Genomic DNA, 22830 nt, shown 5'->3' on the forward strand with positions numbered 1-22830 from the left:
GAGCGGGTCATTAGTTAATAGCGCTATTAGGTTTAACAAACCTCACACCGTGCTAGTCGGACGGGCGTGTACTAATGGACTATGGCAAACCGTCAGTGATGATAGACACTGATGTAGAGCACAACTTATTTGTGTTAGTGGTCGATATGGTATAGTCTAGTGGTTCACGTGGGGAAGCCCCCACTAATCATGGATATGGTTTGGGTAATAAAGAATGAATTGGTTAATCATGCTTTCAACTACGGGGTAACCCCCACGGCAATTACGCCAACGAAAGACAAACCACGTTTTCAGAAACAACTTAAAAACTAAACAACCAAACGTGAACTCACTCAACTTTGTTGTTGACTCGTTGTTACATGCCTTACAGGTCGTTAAATGCTGGAGCTTGCACGAGGAAGGAGTCGTTGTGGGATACGGACTGTTATGTTCCGTATTTAATATTTAATTCCTTTTGAACTTATTAAACTTACGCTTTAGACTTTAAACTTATGAACTATGGACTTATGTTTTTGGGTTTTACTTTTAATGCTTCCGCTGTTTAATTCGAACTTAGTTAACTAGCTTTGGTCACCAATTGCATTGTGGTTGATTTTATTTACTTATTACGTTGTTCAATATGATTGGTGGCTCGATCCTGGTCATGTCACGCCTCCAAGCGGTGATACTCCGCATGGTGGATTTGGGGGGTGTGACACACATGACCAGACTTAATTTGAGATTTTAACTGGGTTGGTGGTAAAGGACATACAATGTAATGAGTTTTACAAAAAAAAAAAAAAAGAACGTGACTGTAATTATTGAAGTTAAAGACCATCCACTGCAATCCGATACAAACATAAAGGACGAAAACTGTAATTTACCCTTTATTTTATTGTTCACGAAGAGAAAAATGCCCGGATAGTCCATGTGGTTTGTTCATTTTTCACCTTTAGCCCCTAACTTTCTAAATTACAGCTATAGTCCCCAACTTTTGTAACTTCGTTCCCGGATAGTCCCTGGCACGAATGAGGAGTTAGTTTTTGACGTTAGCTGAGTGTGAATTTACTAAAATGTCCTTGCCATTAATAGACTAATAAATAAAAGTTTAAAAAAACTAAGACCCACTATCTACAACCCTATCCCACCCACCCCCACCCCTCTTCCAGCAATTCAGACCTTTCCCTCTTTCCCTATCTCTCTTCTACCATTATCTTTTTCTTCAATATCAACAACAACAATCTCAACCATTGTAACCCACTTGGAACCATGATGTCAAAAGGCAACCATTGTACTCTAGTTGCAGAGATGAACGTAACGGAACCAAAACTACTGTTGACTCCCACCTCTGCAACCCGCCTCTCTAAGATGGGGTGGGCTCTTTTGCGGCAGAAATCTTGTTGCAGAAACAACTCCGGTGGTCCGAATCCTTTCCGGTGGCACATGTACTTGTCGACAAAGTTTTGTTCTATTTTTCAGTTTCCTGTTTTAGATCTACAAGGTGGAAGGTAGATTCATGGTTATGGTTCTTGGTGGTTTTAGGATAAGAAAGCTTGATGGTGAAGACGAAGTTGCAGGTTGTATTTTAACTGGAAAAACGAACTGATGGTGGCCGGAGTTTTAGTTTTGGCCGCAATTTTAGGTGTTTCGTCGGAGAGAGGCCGGAGTTTTAGGTTTGGGGAAGATGAGGTGGGTGGGTTGGGTGGTGGGTCCCACATAAATATTTAAATATTTATAATTAGTATTAATTTAACAGTAAGGGTATTTGGGTCATTTCACACCTACTTAACACAAAAAACTAATCCCGTACGCGCCAGGGACTATCCGGGAACGAAATTGCAAAAGTTAAGGAATATAGCTTTAATTTTAAAAAGTTTAGGACTAAAGGTGAAAAATGAACAAAGCACAAGGACTATCCGAGCATTTTTCTCTCAATATAAATATAAAATCGTACATATGTCATGTTAGTCCCAGATAAGAATAATAAGAGCAAACAAAGAGTAGAAGTGAATACTCCTGTAAACGTGTGTATATTTTATTGTTCATCAATATAAATATAAAAACGCATGTTTATTTAATTGTATACCAATCTTTCTATACTAATAAACAAAAATCTTTTTTGACACGTGTCACTTCCTCATGCTTTCTCATCTTACTTTCCTATTTATCTATGTTAAATAACAATAATGATTTTAAACTAAAAATTAGATAAGAATAAATATTTGTTTTTCTATAAATAATTTTAAATAAAAATTTAGATAAGGGTACACCTTTTTTATAAAAGATTTTCATTTACTATATAAAAGATAAAATAATAATAATAACAACAACAATAATAAAAAGTAAACAATACTAAAAAACGTTTTACGGCTTAAAAATTTAGATAAGGATACACCTTTTTTATAAAAGATTTTCATTTACTATATAAAAGATAAAATAATAATAATAATAATAATAATAATAATAAAATAATAATGTTAATAATAATAACAACAATAATAAAAAGTAAACAATACTATCAATATAAATATAAAAACGCATATTTATTTAATTGTATACCAATCTTCCTATACTAAGACCCCCCGTAACGGGGCGTTTTTTTTAAAAAAAATTGCCAAATAACGCCCAAAAACGCCGGAACCCCCATTACACGGGGCGTTTCCGGGCGTTTTTTTTTAAAAAAAATTGAGTTGGCGTGGTTATTAAAACGCTGTTAAATTGAAAGGTGGCAAAAATTCGACCGTTGCCAACGGTCAAAAACTTATTTATTTTTTTTTTTAATTCTAAATTTTACCCACTATATATATATCAATCCATTTTCTTCATTTTTTTATAAACTTTCTACTACTTTCTAACCCACTCTCTTCTACTACTTTATAAAAAAACCTCCACTTTCTCCTATTTATTTACAAGTATGCATCCATACCGACCCCCGTTTGGTGGCCCCGCAAGACCCACGAACCCGAACACAACCCAACCGCAAACCCCGTACAACCTACAAGACATGGACCCGAGCTTTTTAACTTACGCGGCTTTCTTGAGTGGCGCCTCTCCTTTTGTTCCTCCCACCTACGGCTTTGGTCAAGCCGGCGGGTCGCAACCGTCACAACCCGAACCCGAATCCGAACCCGATGTCGAGGTCGTGCCGGAGTCGCAACCCGAACCGGTGCAAGACAAATCGAAACGCGGCAGAAGGTCGCATAAAAAGAAGGAAAAGGATGAGCCTCGACGTGCAAAAACAACCATTAAATGGACGAAGGACGAGGAATACACGTTGAGTCGGGCGTGGCTCGATATTTCGGAGGACGAAGATACCGGTATATTCTGTTTTTTTTTCTGTTTTTTTATTTTTCTGTTTTTTTTGTATTTTTTATATTCTGTTTTTTTTTCTGTTTTTTTAAATTCTGTTTTTTTTTTTTCGGTTATTTTTTTCTATTTTTTATAATCTGTTTTTTTTTCTGTTTTTTATATTTTAAATTGCAACTAATATTTTTTATTTTTTGTTTTTAAATTTGTAGCAAACTTTCAAACGGGCCCCGTTTTTTGGGATAGGGTGCGTGCACTCTTTTATAGCTCGTGGGGTCAAGGCGAGCATCGGGACAAGGATTCAATTTCTAGCAAATGGACCGACATCAACAACAAATGTCACGCGTTTCAAGAAGTTTACCAACGTAACTACGACAATCGCCCGAGCGGTGAAAGTGACGTCGGGGTTTTAACAAAGACTTTGGAGGAGTTCGATCGGACGAAAAGCCCTTTCACGTACTATAAGTGTTGGGAGCTTCTACGAAAAAGTCCAAAGTGGGCGCTTGTTAATCCAATGACGTCAAGTAGTAGACGCCGGGCTAAAAGGTCAAAAACATCATCCTCCGCCGACCCGTCAACTCCGACATCCGATGCCCGTAATGTTAATTTAAATGAAACGTTGGACGTCGACGAGCAAATTCAAGAAGAGTTGGCCCGACCCACCGGTAGAAGAAAGGGAACGGGGAAAAAAACGGTCGAGTCGTCTTCCGATCTCGAACTAAAGGATGATTTCGAGGAGATGAACCGTCGTCTCCAAGATATTCGCGACCTCGGCCACAAACGTTGGGAGATTATGAAAGACCGAGTAGTTGAAACCAAAAAGTTCAACGAGTTGCAAGAGGCGCGACAAATGGAAAAGGACATTGAGTTTTTGTCCAAACCGATCGACCACCTCCAAGGCGACGCGTTGATCTTGGCTCAAATGCGTCGCCAAAAAATACGAGAAAAATATGGACTTTAGATCATCTAGTTTTTTTTTTTTTTTTCGGTTATTTTAATTTTCTGTTTTTTTTTCTGTTTTTTTTTTCGGTTATATTAATTTTCTGTTTTTTTTTAGTATTTTTTTTCAAGTATTGTAATTTATATTTTAATTTATGGAAGACTTTATCTTTTATATTTAAAAAAAAAATAAATGTAAAATGATTGAGTGGGCATTATTTGGATAATGCCCCACTACACCTTTTTTTCCTATAATGCCCAAAGTGTGACTAGGCGACACGTGGCGGATAATGCCCCATGTTGGGGGCATTATTCTTGATTACCATTACGCATGGTCTAATAAACAAAAATCTTTTTTGACACGTGTCACTTTCTCATGCTTTCTCATCTTACTTTCCTATTTATCTATGTTAAATAACAATAATAATTTTAAACTAAAAATTAGATAAGAATAAATATTTGTTTTTCTATAAATAATTTTAAATAAAAATTTAGATAAGGGTATACCTTTTTTATAAAAGATTTTCATTTACTATATAAAAGATAAAATAATAATAATAATAACAACAACAATAATAAAAAGTAAACAATACTAAAAAACTTTTTACGGCTTAAAAATTTAGATAAGGATACACCTTTTTTATAAAAGATTTTCATTTACTATATAAAAGATAAAATAATAATAATAATAAAATAATGTTAATAATAATAACAACAATAATAAAAAGTAAACAATACTAAAAAACTTTTTACGGCTTATCATTAACGATATAGTTAAATAAATAAATAAATAACATTAAATAATAATAATAAAGATAAAAGATAAAGATTATATATTAACAATATTAGTTTGATATAACAATAATAATAATCTAATATATCATTATTAATAATATTATTATTAAATTAAAGGAGAGAGCACCACGTGACATTATTTGAAATCCCTTATTAGAATTAGATTAGATTAGATTGCATTATTGTTTTTTCTTTCGCTAGAATTAAATAATTCTAGGTCCAGGGCATATGCTTTTATCAAACTATAAGTGTTTTTAGATGCATCACTATAATGGTTTAGACTCACCATTATAATCGCACAATTCTTTCAAATGTCAAATTTAGACAAATTAGTTTCACCTTTGTAATGTTAAACGTGATGTTATAATTGGTTTACACCCATCATTCATCGCACATTGCATCAACATTTAGAAAGAACATCATTTTTAAAAATATAACAATTCTATACTCCATTCAAAGAGAATTTATTTCTTACGGTATAATTCATAAAACAATGATGAAATACATAAAAATGTGGGGATCGATCTCCACCTTTTTGTACCATAAACTCTCTTGAATACAAAATTGAGACGAGTGTTTTATCTATCAAAATAAACAAACAAGCATGAAGGTCCTTAAAACTAACTGAAATAATTGTATCTTATAATTTGAATGCATCATGAAAATATTATTCAACCCATGTAATACATCTGTTTTTAAGCTAATAGTAAATATAAAAAAACAAAGTAAAATGTTATAATAAGTAAATAGTACATCAAAGTTCATTTTTGAAAGATAAATTATGACGACTGTATGTATTAATATATGACATTATATTTTGTTCAATACACGAGTTTTTTTAAAGATAGATCGTTTTTATTATTTATTATATAAATTTACACTTATACAACCCGTGTAATACACGGGGTTTTAACCTAGTATTAATATAAGAAAAAAACCTAACAATTTTCAAGAACACACTATGAATTTGCTTTAGAGATATCCGTAGATTGAATTTAAGACATGCTCAATTCTAAAGACATTTTGTCAAGTATATTTTTAACATAACATAAAGATATTAGATATCTCAAAATTTATCACAAGAAGCAAAGTGACTTGTGACATCATCCATTTAGTAAGTGTTAATGTATAACCGATTCTGAGATCACGCGAGATATTATTGAACATGTCTATCTTGATTTTGTTGAGTTGTAATAAGATCTTACACCATTGGGTGTGGAGCCGGCAAGACCGTCGGGGAGTCCGACGTGGACTGTGGCGAAGGAGAACACCCCTACCCAAATTAGTGGTCGATGCCTTCGTGAGGATATCCCGGCTCTCACAAGCTTCTTTCTCTCTCCCTCTCTCTACTAAAAATAAAAAAAAAGGTAAGGATGGGGAACACCATCCCCTTGATGGATATGGTCGGAAATCACACCTTATGGTCTTAGTAACCGCTTTACAACATTTGGTGACTATAGTTCGAGCAAGATACTTTTATCTTAATGAATGTGTAAAGAAGAGATGACTTATTTTGATGTGGAGAAGCCACGGTATGAAGATGCACATATGGATGATCGATTTGTTGATTCATGCCCGCCATGAATTTAGGATCGGTCGATTTTACCGTAAGATGGTAAAGATTGGATTGATTTATTGATTCAATAGATGGTTATAATATATATAGAGAGATACGAAACCCAAGATACCTAAAGTGGCCCCCTGGGCTCATACTAAACCAAAAATTGAGACTTTATTTAGAACGAGAAATACCCTAAACCCTAAAATGAACAACGCCTGGACAGGGTGGTGGCGGCAGTGGCGGCACGCCGCCCTGTATAGGGTTTTACACAAGTGGTGATGGCTAGGGTTTGTATTTTTTGTGGTGGTGCAGCTGAGAAGAAGGTAACCGGGAATCCAAGTCTTTGATACCATGTAAGATGGTAAAAACTGAATTGATTTCTGATTGGATGGATGATTACAATACATATAGAGGTACAAAACCCTAGATACATAAAGGGGGCTCGTAGGCTCACACTAATAAACCTTAATAAGAATATAGTCCAATCATTACATCCTTTGAGGTTCAATAATACATGACCATATGGAAAACATAACTATTGAGGATTCGACGATCAGGGTCAACTCAACTTTTTCGAAGGCCCAAAGCGAACTAAATAGTTGGGGCCCTTTTCAGAACACATAAAAACTCTCAAACTCTACTCACTTACCCGGGCTTAGGATCAACAACAGTAAAATATTTTTTTTTTTTATCATTGACGGAGTTGATATTTTTAAGTTATAATCTCTCGTGTGTATAATACTTATGTTTAGATAATTTTTTTGGTTTTAATTGATGTATAAGCAATTTTCTTAGAAAAACTTTATTCACTACGAATAATATATATATCTATTATAATAAAATAAAGCAACTTAGGTACACTTGTCATCATATTAGAACATCTCTTATAGATAATTATTATTTTAGTTTAATTTCTTCTAATTAATTATAGATAATCCTTCTACTAAATATTGTTTAGTTTAATATCTTATATTATAGATAACCCTTCTACTAAATATTATTACTTTAATATCTTATCGATAATTATTATTAATTATAGATAATTATTATTTAATTTAAATTATTAAATTTAATATATATTTTAAACATTTAAGAAATATCAAAAGAAAGACTTTCGTACATGTCTGAATTCAATTTAATCATTATATTATAAATAAAATAAATTATTATATTATAATTAAAAGTAGTTTGACCAAAATTTTACACTTTGCTTTATTAAATGGCTAATTGGATATGGACGAGATGAAGTCCTGATTCTATGAAAAGAGGATGGAAGATGATTTTTAGGGGCTCCTTGTGGTGAGTTATGGTAAACATGAATAATGCCTCTATTTATGGGCGTTGTGTGCTATATGACAGTCCAGTCAGCAATGAGGCATTATGAGGCATTTTTCTAAAATGGGTATAGTGAGGATATGGACATTATGTTAAAAAATGGGTGTAAATAAAATTAAATAAAAAAACATCAAAAACCTTTATTGGACAAAGAAAAAGTAGAACAGTGAATGGCCAAATCTTTTGAACAAGATATGTAAAAAACAATTCCAAAATGATTTCTTTTTTTTTTTTTGAAAAAAACGCCCAGGGAGCGGGCATGGGGGCGTTTTGGGGCATGGAATTCAACAAAAACGCCAAAAAATTTGATGACTACGGATGGTCTTAATATTCTAATACATGGGAAATTTTACTATGGTTGCACTGATCACATGATAGAAATAAATACTATTATTTTAAGCTTAATTTAATTATTCATATGATGTTTACCATGTGTGATCTTTCTTGAAATGAGCAGAAAATATAACGTAGTATTTCAAATTAATAAAATATAAACAACTATTTAAAATGCAAGAAGAATAATAACTACATTTATAATACTAATAAATTTATCCAAAAATAACTAATCTTTAAAGATGCAACTTACGTTCAGATATTTAAATTTTAAAGTTATATAATTTAATAATTACCGATAATTTATACTTATCTAATTAATTTAAATATTAATTTGTACCTATAAGTTTATCTAATTGGCTAATTGCTATATGTCTAATTTGGACATTTCAACATTTTTTAGAACTAATAAATTAAGACCACTATTATGTAAATAAAACTTGGGTTATAAAATGTATGTTCACATGACTGTTAAAACTCGTGAGAAAGTTGATGATACAGTTTGTTTTCTAATCGATGGTTCAAATGCTTTCATATTTATAAACTTGACAAACATCACAAGTTTTGATCATACATGACACAAAATTTTGTTTGGATATCAGAAAAACGTCTTAAAAATATCGTTTTATCATTGTTAAATCTTCGTTTTTAACTATTTGATTTTTCATTTACTTAACCCGTGTAATACACAGGGTTATAACCTAGTTCTTTTATATGAGGCCCTAAACCCTATCTTAGATTAGCAACACACTTCAACCAGCCTTGCAACAACCTTAGCTTTAAGGTCATCGAATGACATATTAGCTTACAACTTATTTAATCGAAAATTGCTTCATATTCTGAATCATAAAAGATAGTGGTTGGTAACTTGGTTGGCACATTCATACTATTATTATTATTTCGTTATCATCAATTCACTCAACAATTGATGTAGCCGTACCTCAGATAACGCCATGTGCGTCTCCTAGCTTTGCTATAACGTGACGACCATTTTATTACAAATTATACAAACAAAAAAAACTTTTTTATATTTAATTATATCATTGACCAACTTATTTTTCTATAAACAATAAAATGAAATAAAACATAGTATAATGAACAAAACAACATATTCCATTTAAAGGTCTTGTGTGGATCAGAATAAAATTGCCATTTGCATGCATTTAACATTTTAACCAAAATGTTTTATATATCAGGCTAACCTACTTTCCAAAAAGGGTATATTAATAATTTCTTGTGGACGGCACAAATAGTTGAATTGGACTTTTTTTTCCACTTTCCAAATGCTAAACAAATATCTAAAATAGTAAAGTTAATAATTTATTAAAATAAAATATTTCTACCAACATCTTCTAACATCCACATGTCATATGTTTTTAAGTTTGTGTTTAAAAAGAGAATTATAATAATTATAATTATATTTTAGAATATTTATTAACTTCATCAACAAATCAACAATGCAATTAGTGGTGGACCCATAAAATATTTTCAGGGTTGCGAACAAGAGATTTAACAAAATTTTCAAGGGATGCGATTGGTATTTTGCACTATAAAATACACAAATTTTTTTTGTTTTCAAGGAGTGCATCCGTCCACCCAACCCTCTACTTAGGTCCGCCCCTGAATACAATACGGGTGTTCAACGAAACGAATTTTTGTTTTCTCGAATTAATCCAACCATCTATGAAAACATTGCTTTATGATCAACTCACTCACCTTTGCATTTTATTATTCGTTGGTTCAACTTGAGATTAGGTATGGACAACACACACATCAACTAACTCATCAACCATTTCGAAAGCCTTTTCTAGAAAAGTTATACTAATATTGTCGATTAGCTATTTACCTAATTACTGTGAAAAGTGACGATTGTGCATAAATGCTTGGTACAAGCAGCTTAATAAATGGTACTATATGTACCATATTTAAACAATGAAATCGTCGGTAATTATATGTAACTTTTTTTTGTGAACTAACAAGAAAAAGTGTGGAAAATAATAATTATTTTAATAGTTGGCCGTAAATATTCTTCTAGATGAAATTGTACGTTAATTTACTAGATCATGTATTCATGCCGTATGTCATCAAGATGATTTATGGAGAAATATATATTTTTAACGGCAAATTTCTTTTTAATCTATGTCGTTTATGAAGAACCCAATACCTCCTCATTCCAAACCCTGCTTTCGCTTTGCCAATATACCACCACCCTATTAGTTTTATAGCGAAATATATCACTCCTTTACTACAATTTATTAACGGGCTTAAAAGATGTATAACAAATATTTTCTGGATTCATCATTAAACACTTTGGTGTTTTTTTTTTTCATTTTAATTTCTACAGTGATTAATTAATATGTTTATTACGATCAAATATAATACAACCAATATATAAAGCACAATATTAGTAAAGCTTTTAACAAAAAAAAAATATCCTTGAAAGCTGAGGACGGTTAATCATGCATCATGTGGTGGCGTTGATAGCTCAAAGACAAAAGAGTACATGCACTAATCGGTCTTTGTCCCGATTGCTGAGTGTTATGTGCCTTATGTACAAGGCTTGATGCAAAACTACTATCGTGTTCGTGTTTAAGACACGAGCACAACCTGTTTAAGACACGAACACAACATGCTAAGACACGAACACGACCTGTTTAAAACACGAACACGACCTGCTTAAGACACGAACACGACCGAATTGGGGAAGCTGTGAACCGAATTGGGGAAGACACGAACACGACCTGTTTAAGACATTAATGGTGGTGTTTGTTGAAAAAGAACCGCGTGTGTTTGTGTATAATTCATCCCAGGTCCCACAGCTGATGACTCCACGTCCACACCCACATATAATATTTTTTTAATTTTTAATTATTAACATGTACTTAATGGGTCTTAATAGGTTAACCGGTTTTAAACTGTTTAGACACAAAACATGTTAAGGTCTTATCATGTCGACCTGTTTTAGACACGAAACCTGTTAAGGTCAAACACGAAACATGATAACTTCGTGTAGGTTCGTGTCATGTTATCGTGTTCGTGTTAGAATTACCAGCCCTATATGGAGTAGAGGTAAGGTTGTCTACATTTTACCCTCCTCAGACCCTACCTTTACTTTGCTATTGGTGGGATTTACCGAGTATGATAATGAAAATGATGAATGATGATGATAAGTTGTGCCAGAATTTAATAGTTGGCTAGTTGCGATGGCTTCTGGGACTATAGGTAATGGTGGCCGATTTTGCAACAGGATAACTGTTGCGAAATGTTTTCCATTACGAAAAGTGATGACTAAAACTATTGTAAAAGGACTTTAGTGATGCATTTGCGTTGAATTTAGGCCTCACTAAAGATCTCTTTTGCAGTATTGTATAATATGGTATTATCAATACAGATCTTATTTCCTTGAATATATATATATATATATATATATATATATAGAGAGAGAGAGAGGGGGGGCCGGTTAACGTACAATATTCCTTAACGTACGAGCGTATGATGTGAAATTACGCACGTTGTACAACTCAAAACCATAATCACGCATGTTGTAAAGACAAAATCACGCATGTTGAAAACCATAACATGCTTCATTACATAAGTATAACATGCGTGAATAAGGTTAAGAAATTAGCTCGAATCTACACGGATGAAGCCATATGTCGTCATGGTATCCCCATTGACATCATTTCGGATTGCGATGGTCTTTTCACTTCACGTCTTTGGCAAACCTTCCAAACCGTTATGGGTACTCACCTCAATCTTAGTACGACTTTTCATCCTCAAACGGATGGACAGACCGAACGTGCTACCAGACCCTAGAGGACATGCTTCGCTCTTGTGTTATCGACTTAGGTGGAAATTGGGATGGACACTTACCATTGATAGAGTTCTCGTACAACAACAGCTACCACTCCGGTATTCAAATGGCTCCATTTAAAGCGTTATATGGTCGCAAGTTCCGATCTCCTATCTGTTGGCACGGAATTGGTGACACACAAATTACTAGCCTTAGCTCATACAAGAAACAACGGATAAGATTCTTCAAATCCGTGACAATCTCCTCAAGGGTAGAAGCAGACAAAAGAGCTACGCAGATAAAAGACGCAACCATTGGAGTTTAATGTTAATGATCAAGTACTCCTCAAAGTATCTCCTTGGAAGGGAGTGATTCGTTTTGGTAAAAAGGGAAAGCTTGCCCACGCTTTGTTGGTCCTTCAAGATACTCGAGATAATTGGCAAGGTAGCATACCGACTCGACTTACCTCCAGAACTCAACAACGTTCATCCAACGTTTCATGTCTCAAACCTCAAGAAGTGTTTAGCTGACGAGGGACTCCAAGTTCCAATCGACGATATGCGAATCAACGAGACTCTCCATTTTGTGGAAAAACCGATCGAAATCATGGAATGAGGAACCAAATAACTACGACGTAGTAGAATTCCCATGTTCGATGGGAAGGAAAACTTGGTGCCGAATTCACTTGGAAACTCGAGAGTGAGATGAAGACCAAACATTCACACCTTTTCATTTAGTCTTCCTCTTGAATAAATTTCGAGGACGAAATTTCCTAAAGTAAGGGAGACTGTAACGCTTCGCATATTTGTACTTTCCTTATTTAGAAAGTATTGTTTTAATTCTATTTTTGGAAGCTCGTACTTGTGTTGTATTCTATTTCGTTTCAATAATGAAATTCAAGCATTTAATTCACATCTACGTTATGCATATTAGACTTGTTTGCATGTTTATACTCGAAATCAATGTTTTAAACACCATTATACATGTTTCATATTTGTACAATACACATTTATGCTCGTTACACGTAAAACCGGCTAAAACACATGAATTTACCATACTCGGACCTTCGAGAGGAAGGGAAGTGACCCTTCGCACGAAAGGACCCCCTTTCATGCGAAAGGGCCTGTCGCCCAAACCTCCAATCGCCCGAAACTCCCTCTCATCCCAAATTTACCCTAAACCTATAAATAAGCACACTACTTCACTCATTTTCCCCTCCCAGTTGCTCAGACTACTCTCAAACGCTTTGAAACCCTCCTTGCGATCAGAAGCCATATCAATATAATTTCTACCTCTTTCTTTCATTTTTATTACATTTTCTTGCATCTTAGTTTCATTTCTTTAACATTTTACAAAACCTAGTGTTTGAATACATCTCACGGATGGTTTTCACGAGTTTACTTGGGCAAGCTGATATTGAAACCTCACCACATATGAGATTCAAACATTATAAACTTTGATTTAAACCTGTTCTTACGTTTCCTTTTTATTTTCTGTTTCAAAGTTGGTGGAATCTGGTACCCACCAGACTCATAACTCAGTTCATAGTTGTGGATTTGCGTTAGGGTTAATTTCCACTAAGAACTGATCTGTTATAGATGGATCAAAACAAACGTTTGTCAAAAAATGACACCTTTCGCACGAAAGGCAATACCCTATGTGCAAAAGGGGATCCTCCCGCACGAAAGGGGACTGTTTCACGTGTTTTCGGTGTCGATTTCATTTCTGTTCGACTCCAGTTCACCAAATAGTTTGCTAGTCACAAAGTAAGTTAACCACGTCCAACCTCCAACACTTGGTTCACACCTTCTATGTTGAGTTGGCACACCTTGGTTGTCCTTACTTGATTGTTTGGCTATTTTGCTTTCTGGTTTCATCTTGTATAACAATTAATGTTACTGTATTATGTTGAAACAAGTTTACAATCGAATTTTACGCGCGAATCCTCGTTTGAACAAGACCAGTCGCACGAATGGACTGCCTTTCGCACGAAGGGTTATCCCCTTTCGCACGAAGGGTCTGTTACTTGAATTGTTTCGTACTTTTTCATATTTTAGAATCTGATCTGAACCCTTATCACATCAAAATACTCACACCTTCGTTTACCCATTTCAGGGTGACTTTGGTGTACCAGCTCCTGTCTAATCCACTCTCCTTTTCGTGGAAATCTACGCAAAACTGTGAGTATACTCGATCCCATTTTCAATTTTATACACTTTGGGTGCAACATGTACAACTATACAAAAACACGCAATCACAATTAAACTTGTTACAAATCACACTCTATCCACTATTAACATGAGACTTGTCTTATTCTTGTTAGTCTCGCATGCTATGTATACTTGTGTCTATATATGCTCATTAACTTTGCAAGCCCGCCTTAATAATTATAGCTCTATAGGATTAACGCCCCGCCGTATTCTTGAGGTATTGTTAAGTAAAACACCATTACACCCTCTTTGTTTCGACGATGTTGGGTAATCACAATTGCGTTAAACTCTGGTTTGACATATAGTTTACACTTGTACAGTATGTTAGTAACGAGTTATATATTTTATCATGTTGGAAATGAGCACCATTAAACATTTTACTATTATGTTATCTATTCAAACTTGTATACTCGCCAACATTTTTGTTGATCATATTTTAATACATGTTGCAGGTTGATAGGTGACGACATGAAGAAACAAGTTTAGGATGGACTTAGATACACACCTTAATAATAAACAATTAATCATGTTTCATGTCTCTACAGTTTGATTGTATTTGGTTTTTGAACAATGTATGCCATTTTAGTATTTATGAAATTTTGAGTAATTAATTATTGTCACAGTTAGCGTTATGATGCTACGAGCAATCTTGTTTTCGTCTCACTCCGATGTTTCCGAAATCGGTTGGGGTGTGTCAATAACGCTACTTCAAAAAATGTGTAATGATTAATGTCCCTTAATGCCCTTTTAATCATTGCTTTCCATTTTTTCTCTTCATTGGCGTTATACTAGAAACTTCCCTCCCTCTTCATGCCCTTATAGTGTTCAGGGGCGGTATTGGGAGCGTAATCAAGCCTCTTTACGTCTCTATATGCCCACTACGCATGGTCGTAAGCCATAACCCTAATCGAACTAAAAAGTTTTTTGTATTTATTAATAAAAAAATTTAAAAACTCGAGTTAACGAATTCAATTCAGATTCACATCAATTCAAAAACAAAAAATTTCAATTTATTTCGATTACTCAAATGATACTCAATACAATTTTTTGGTTTTTAATATAGTATGTTAAAACACAACGTATTTCACTTTTATGATAGAAGTACTTCAATTTATTTTATTATATTTCGATTACTCAAATGTTACTCAATACAATTTTTTGGTTTTTAATATAGTATGTTAAAACACAACATATTTCACTTTTATGATAGAAGTACTTCAATTTATTTTATTATGTTTCTAGCGCTCTAGTTTGGTTATTCAATGGACATGTTAATTGTGACCGACAATATATCGTGAGAAGTTGGCACGGTATTTTGTCCGACCAGAAAACATAAGTACGATATAGATAATGTGACATTAGTGACGTGGACATTAACTATCATCTGTTAAATAGTGTTTGTGGGGATGAACGATACGGTAATTTAATAGGTTTGGATCAGTTAAGTACCATCAATATGTGGTGTTTGGGTTAATTTGCCGGATTTATGGTTAACCTATCTAACCTAGTGAAGAGTTTAAATGAGAAAAATTACAAATTAAGAATATCAACAATAAAGGGTATAAAGGTAATTTAAACAAATTATTATTTTTTTTTGAAAGGTGAACTTCATTAACAACAAAGACGGGATATCTCTAAGCTAGAGATATCCACCAAACCAATACATCAAGTAATATCAAAATTACACCAATCTTTCCAAACCAACCCACCCTTCTTCGTTCTACTATTGAACCAAAAAAAACCAAAAGATTTAATATCCGCCACTATCCTCGCCACATTAGCATTCTTCTGAGAAAATAAAGCTTCGTTCCTATCAACCCAAATCCTCCAACAAGTTAAAACGAAAATACCGAATAGCACCTCCGCCTTCGAAGTCGAAACCTTCAGATGCTCCACCAGTTCCAATATATCTTTAACAGAGAAAACAAACACCGGGGGAATTCTAATCCAAGACGCAATACCATTCCAAACACCATTAGCCAACTGGCATGCCGTAAAAATGTGTTCCGTAGTTTCTTCAACCTCTCCACAAAAAGTACACAAACCTTCACCAACATGTTCCGCCGATTAAGAGCAAGCTTCGTCGGAATCCTATCCAAGTTAGCCCTCCACATAAACACATTACATTTACTTGGTAACCATTTACACCATTTATACTTAAATCCCTCCTCAATCGGACCCTTCCTACTCAACCACAACCGAGCATCCTTTACAGAATATGGACAATTAAAACCAACATTCCATCTCCATACATCCTTCCTATCCCCAAGCTAAATGGTCGACACCATTCTATGACACTCCAACAGTTCTGCTACTTCACTACTAGAGCTAGGATACCTTTTCCATTCCCAATTGATCACCCCTACCTGAGCATCATTACCAACTCTATCACACACTTTAACCCACTTATTTTTTTCTAGATGAAATAGGTTCGGAAATAAATCTTTCAACGGTTCATCGTTTATCCAAGTATCCAACCAAAATCTAATGTCAAGGCCGTTACCCACTGACCCGCGGATCATATTAACAAAGCTAACTCCTTGAACCTTTAGCGCATAACCCACTTTAACAAGTTTGCTCCAAGGTCCCGTCGATTGTTTGTTCCACGAAAAGACATCCCACCTCCTATTCGAGACGTGTAGGGCTTCATTGACTCTTTTCCAAAGTGACCCCTCTTCATTCTTGAACCTCCAAAGCCACTTCAGCAGCATCGAACTATTGCAGTCAGCCAATCTGTTTAGACCCAAACCTCCTTCTTCTTTTGAATTAGCAACCTTATCCCAAGCCACCCAATGTATTTTACCAATCTCATCATTTCCTCCCCACAAAAATCTTTTTACTAAACCTTCTAGCTTGTTGATCACGGCCACCGGAGTCGACTTGCACCCCAATCGAATAGCTTGATCCCGAACCACTTCCATGTTCTTCCCGACTCCAAAAAGAGTTGGTAATGATGCTCAGGTAGGGGTGATCAATTGGGAATTATTTAATGAGTCTATCCTTTATTTATATTATTCAAATTAATGAAACTTAATTATTTAATGAGTCATCCTATAAAATAGTTTTGCACCTTACACAATAAAAACAATCATGCATATGATCCAACATATTTAACATTTCCTACACCATAAAAGCAACATTCCCTACACCATAAAGATGATATTTTGGTGTAAGGTACAAAATGTGTAGGATCACAACACTTTTAAATAATTTTGCGACTCATAATAAAATATGTGTAGGACACAACACTTTTAAATAATTTTGTCACTTCTAATAAAATTGGTGTATTAATGGTGGTGAAGGGGGAAATTATGGTAGCATTAGTAAGACTTAAGTAACTCTTTATAATATTTATTAATATTTTACATCAAAATGTCTATTCTATCCTTATTAATTAAAGCATTAGTTAAAAGCAGATAAAAATTATATCTTGATTCAGAACCACTGATCAAATATATATATATATATATATATATATATATATATATATATATATATATATATATATATATAAGGCCTAGATTAATTTATCTTTCTTCTTACAAGAAGATTCTTCTTAAATGAACCTCCCCAATCCAACCTATTTGATTTTATAATTTTTTACCTTCACAAAGTGATAGGGTCTTATATAAAAGAGAAATGAACATAAGTTTTATATTATAAAACGAGTAAATTACGTTTTTGGCCCCTGTGTTTATATCACTTTTACTATATTAGCCCAAAATAAGATTTTTTAATATATGTGCCCTCATGGTCTATATAACTAACTATTTTGGCCACTGAGTCTGTTGGTGCATACATCTGTCGACTTCGAATTGTATTGAGTCTTGTACTAGATATGTTAGATTAGGGCACGTTGTATGAGAAAATAGAAGATTTAAGTGTAAATTAGTGTGATTCCGCTTGAATGAGCTGATTCCGCTTGAAATGACTTGTGTCATTTTCAAGCGAAATCAACAAGTTCTTATTCCGCTTGAAATGCACATGTTACTTTCAAGCGGAACCTCAAGTCTATAAATAGGTAGTTCAAGCGAAATCATAGTAACAGTTTGGAATTTGGATACCGAGGTGCTGCCGGTTTTTCCAGTGATTGTAATTGCTGTTAAATCAATCAGAAAGAAGTTTAAAGTAATTTGCAAGCTGTTTCGAAGTCTGTTTCTTAGTTTCCGCCTCTGAAACAGATTAAAACTCCTCTGAACGACTCGTTTGGGTCACAACACAATCCTACAAGTGGTATCAGAGCTCAGGAGGAGGAGTTCTTTCCGATTCAGCTCAAATTTTCTGTTTTCTACACCTTCTTTTCAAAATCAACAAGTTTTTACGGTTAAAATCGGCTCATTTTCTCACATATTGTGTAAAACTGTATTTTAACAAATCCTTGAGAGTTTCAGGACAAAATTCGGCTTAAAAATGGCAAAAATGGACCTAAGTTGTGATTCCGCTTGAACGAACAACATTCTGATTCCGCTTCAAAGTTGATATTCCACTTGAGGTTTCAAGCGAAATCTGGTATTCCGCTCCAAAGTTGACTGATTCTGCTTGACATTGTCTTATTTCGCTTCAAATGAGCTATTCCGCTTGAAAGTTCAAGCGAAATCAGTGATTCCGCTCCAAACTGGTTATTTCGCTTGAAATTGTTAGCTGGTGATTTCGCTTGAAGTTGTTATTTCAGGTGATTCCGCTTGAAGACGTTATTCCGCTTGAACAGGGTTTGTGTTTGAAAGTTTGATTTCGCTTGAAAGAGTATTTCGCTTGAATAGTAATTTCGCTTGAAAAGTGCTGTTTGTTTGAAAAAACGTATTACCGAATCATGAGTGAAGAATTTTATAACGCGTTTGCCACATCTTCGACTACTCCAGCTACCATTGCTCAAAACATGAATTTGGAAAATGAAACTGGAACTACACAAAAACCCCCGAAGCTAATGAGCATTGAGGAGTATTACGGATGGAAAGATAGGTTTGAAAACTGGGTTCAAGCAAACCATTTGAGATCTTGGGAATGTATTTTGAAGAAATATGTGCTACCACGAACAGATCTGCAAGTTGAAAAAGAAATCTCGGAATTCAATGACAAAGAACGCGACATGTACAGAGCTAAAAAAATGATGATCAGTCTTCTTCAGCAAGCTATTAAAGAAGACATCTTTGTATTGCTTCAACATGACAAAACTTCAAAATCAATTTGGGATGCTCTTAAAATCAAGTTTGAGGGAAGTGAAAAGATGATTAAAAGTAAAAAGGCATTACTCAAGAAAGAATTTGATCTATTCACCAGTTTGCCCGGGGAAGATACAAAGAAATTAACTGAAAGATATTGTCATTTAGTGCGTTCAATGTCGTTGTTAAGCATAACCAAAGATAGAGAAGAATGGTAGACAAACTTGCTGATGCTTTACCTCAGAACGAGTGGGGGTACATTTTTGATGATCTTAAAGAACACTGGAGTATATGATGGTTTGACAATTTCTCAGTTCATCGAGAAGATTGAGGGTCAAGATCTTGAATAGCAAAAGATTTCGAGGATGAGTAATCCAAGTGGTCAACAAGACGTGAAAATGTATTACAAAGGCATTGTTCAAGAGATTGAAAGAAGCCCAAAAATTCAAACTGCGTTTAGTGCTGGAAATTCATCTGAAAATGTTGAACAAAGTCCTAATAGCAGCAGTGGTTTCTCTTCATACCCAAGTGTCAATCCAAATAGCTCATCATCAAGTTTCCATTCTCAAAGTACAAAAGGTGGTGATTGTGTGATACAGTGCAATATAGCATTGAATCTTCCAGAGGGTCAAAGCTTTTCTGAAGAAATTGCAAAAGATCATATGTCTTTACTTGCAACTGTGCTACAATCCTATGAAGGTTTGGTTGCAGGGAGAATCGGGAATCCTATGCTAACAAAGGAAGATTACGATCAGATAGACGCTGAAGAGATGGAGCTCATAGACATCAAATGGTGTCTAGCTAGTGTCCTGAGAAGAGCTGAAAAGTTCAAGATGATTACTGGAAGAAATGATTTTCTTGATGCACATGTTTCTACTTTAGGTTTTGATAAATCTAAAGTTACTTGTTTTCGATGCAGGGAGAAAGGTCATTTCAAGATGGAATGCAAGAATAGAGAAGCCAACGAAGCAAAGAATCCGTTTGGAAAAGATGACTACTACCGGAAAGCCATATATCAACAAGTTGGCCAACAACAACAACAAGAACCACAAGTGGCTCATGGTAGAAAAGTGATAGAGGATTCTTCAAAGAGAGCGTGTTTAGTCAATCAAGAAAATTTCAGCTGGGATAAATACATTTCATCCGACAGCAAAGCATGCTTAATCAATCAGGATGATGAAAGATTAACTGAGGGATTTAGCTAGGATATGTTTGTGGATGAGAAAGGAGAGTTTAAAGCTTTCATTGCTAAAATTGTGAAAGAACTAGATATGTTTACCGAGTGGATGAAAGCTATTGGTGTTAATGTGTCGAGTGAAGAAGAAAAGTCTGTTTCATCAGATGAAATCTCACAAATTTCAGAAGAAAGCTCAGAAAGTTCAGAAAGAGCAACTGTTTTTTATCAAACACCATCTGATTCAAGTCTTTCGGATGAGAGTTCTGAAAAGTCAATAGATTTTGATCAATCACCAACTGATGACAGTGGTGATGATGAAGAAGAAAGACATATTAATGTTGCAAAAACCCATCTATCTCCTGAAAGCTTTTATTTTTATTTTGCAGATCACTTGGAGAAGCTAAAGGAGAGACGAGCAACAAAAGAACAAAAGCAAATGAAGTCTGAAAGTGTTGTTCAAGAAGATGAGACTGTTCAAAATGATGAAGTTAAAAGTGTTGCTGAGGAGATTGTTGAAACAGAGAAGGTGACTGAAGCTGAAAAAGTCGTTGAATCTGAAAAATTTATTAAAGTAGAAAAAATTGTGGAAGTCATCAAGCCTTGTTCAAAGTGTCTAGAATCTTGCAAAGAATGTGCAGCAAAAGACGAAAAGTTGGCTGAGTTTGAGAAGATGAAGGAACAATTACTGTTCAATCTCAATTACGTGAAGGAATCTTATGATGTATTGAGTAGAACAGTAACTGGTCTTCAAAAGACAAATTCTGAGAGAGAAGACGCTTTGACCATGATGAATGCAACGATGATGACGAAACAAAAAGCTATAAACTGTTACATTGAGGAATGTGCCAAACTGAAACAAGAGTTGGAGACTGAGAAAATTGAAAATGAGAGAATCAGACGCTTATTACAGAGTTATTCTAGTTCTGATTATCTTATTGATCGAATTTATCCAACTGTTGCAGGTTTCGAAGCATTTCAGGATGAGAAGCCAAAGAAGAAGGATACTGGTAAGAAACCGAGTGTTAGCTATAGCAAGTGTCCGCCTCCGATCTGGGAAGGATATTCTCCCAGAAAACCAAATGAGGAGCAAGTCCAAAAGGCAGTCAATATAAAACTGAAGTCTGATATAACCGATGAATTACCAGAAAACATTGACGTCACTTTCACATCGTCTGACACTGATCATGAGTCCGAGTTAATAAAAAAGGTGGTCGATCAGGTGTTGGATATAGATGAGGAGTCTGAGTCAAAGTCTGAGTCTGGAGGTTCAAGTTCGTCAGTCAACAATCCAAAATCGTCGGTTAAACGGGCTTACAGTAAAGAGTTTTTGTTATCAAAATCGAATTTGAATGATGAAACATTCGAAGTAGCATATACTTTGAATGATTCTGACACATTATATTCTGACAAAGATTTTCCAATAAGAAGTGTTAGATTTGAAATGATCAAAAAGGTTTTCAAAATGACAGAAATAAAAGATTTAAATCTTACTGAAAAACCTAAAAAAATACACTTCAAGAGTTCAACAACGATTAAACAAGAAAAAGGGTTACAATTCTGGTTCTGGTTTTCAAAAGAAACCAAACCATAATGGTAATTTCAAAACGAAAGGTCTTGGTTTTATTCCACCTGAAAATTATAAAAATGATAAAATTTCTAAAACAAATACAAAATCTGTTTCAGGTGGAAGTGCTGAAGAAGAACAGAAGAAACCTTTCTGGAAACAATCAAACCAGGAGTTTCTTGCTGAGAGTAAAGGAACTGGAGATTTTCATCGAAAAGAGACTAGAACTTGTTACAAGTGCAATGAAGTGGGTCACATTGCATGGAACTGTTCTCAAGCTACAAAGACAAAACAGGGAGTCTCTGAAAAACTTAAAGAAAAAGTTGTCGATGTTGAACCACCAACTGAAAAGTTCAAACTTTTTGAAAATTCAACCTATGAAGTTGGTGAATGTTCAAAGAAAAATTTTTATAAAAAGAGAGCCAAGGACAACCAAATGTGGGTTGTTAAGAAGTTTGATGAGAAAACTGGCAATGATTCCAGTTCCACAAAGCCAGAAGAGCCACAAGTTGAGATTAAAGAAGATAATTCAGAACCTTCAGTAGATGATGTTGATTTTCCATCTTTGAAGGATGAAAATGTTAAACAAAGAGTTGCTAAGGTTGAGATCTCAAATCAATTCTATTCTGATAAGAAGGAATTTGATGTTGGAAAGCTTTTAATGGCAATGTGAAAAAGA

General features: G+C 34.4%; 1 protein-coding gene across 2 annotated transcripts; it reads left to right on the top strand.

Annotated features, from left to right (window-relative positions):
• Positions 1 to 2557: 2557 nt before the first annotated feature.
• Positions 2558 to 4555, top strand: LOC110936644 (glutathione S-transferase T3). 2 transcript variants are annotated; one of them, XM_022179055.2, is made up of 3 exons: positions 2558 to 3129; positions 3175 to 3296; positions 3498 to 4555. In XM_022179055.2, exons 1-3 carry the CDS (start codon positions 2894 to 2896, stop codon positions 4244 to 4246), a joined length of 1107 nt encoding a protein of 368 aa, XP_022034747.1. In that variant the 5' UTR covers positions 2558 to 2893; the 3' UTR covers positions 4247 to 4555. The 2 variants fall into 2 exon arrangements, with proteins under 2 accessions (XP_022034747.1, XP_022034746.1); XM_022179054.2 differs by having other exon boundaries at positions 2558 to 3296; positions 3498 to 4554.
• The last annotated feature ends 18275 nt before the right edge of the window (positions 4556 to 22830 follow it).

This window comes from Helianthus annuus, chromosome 4, assembly GCF_002127325.2.
Source record: "Helianthus annuus cultivar XRQ/B chromosome 4, HanXRQr2.0-SUNRISE, whole genome shotgun sequence".
NCBI classification, from domain to species: domain Eukaryota; kingdom Viridiplantae; phylum Streptophyta; class Magnoliopsida; order Asterales; family Asteraceae; genus Helianthus; species Helianthus annuus.

Excerpts from the sequence above, each read along its gene's own strand:
- LOC110936644 (XM_022179054.2), top strand. The coding sequence starts at position 2,894 with ATGCATCCATACCGACCCCCGTTTGGTGGCCCCGCAAGACCCACGAAC. Across the intron at positions 3,297-3,497 it reads TTCGGAGGACGAAGATACCG|CAAACTTTCAAACGGGCCCC; the intron begins GTATATTCTGTT and ends TTAAATTTGTAG.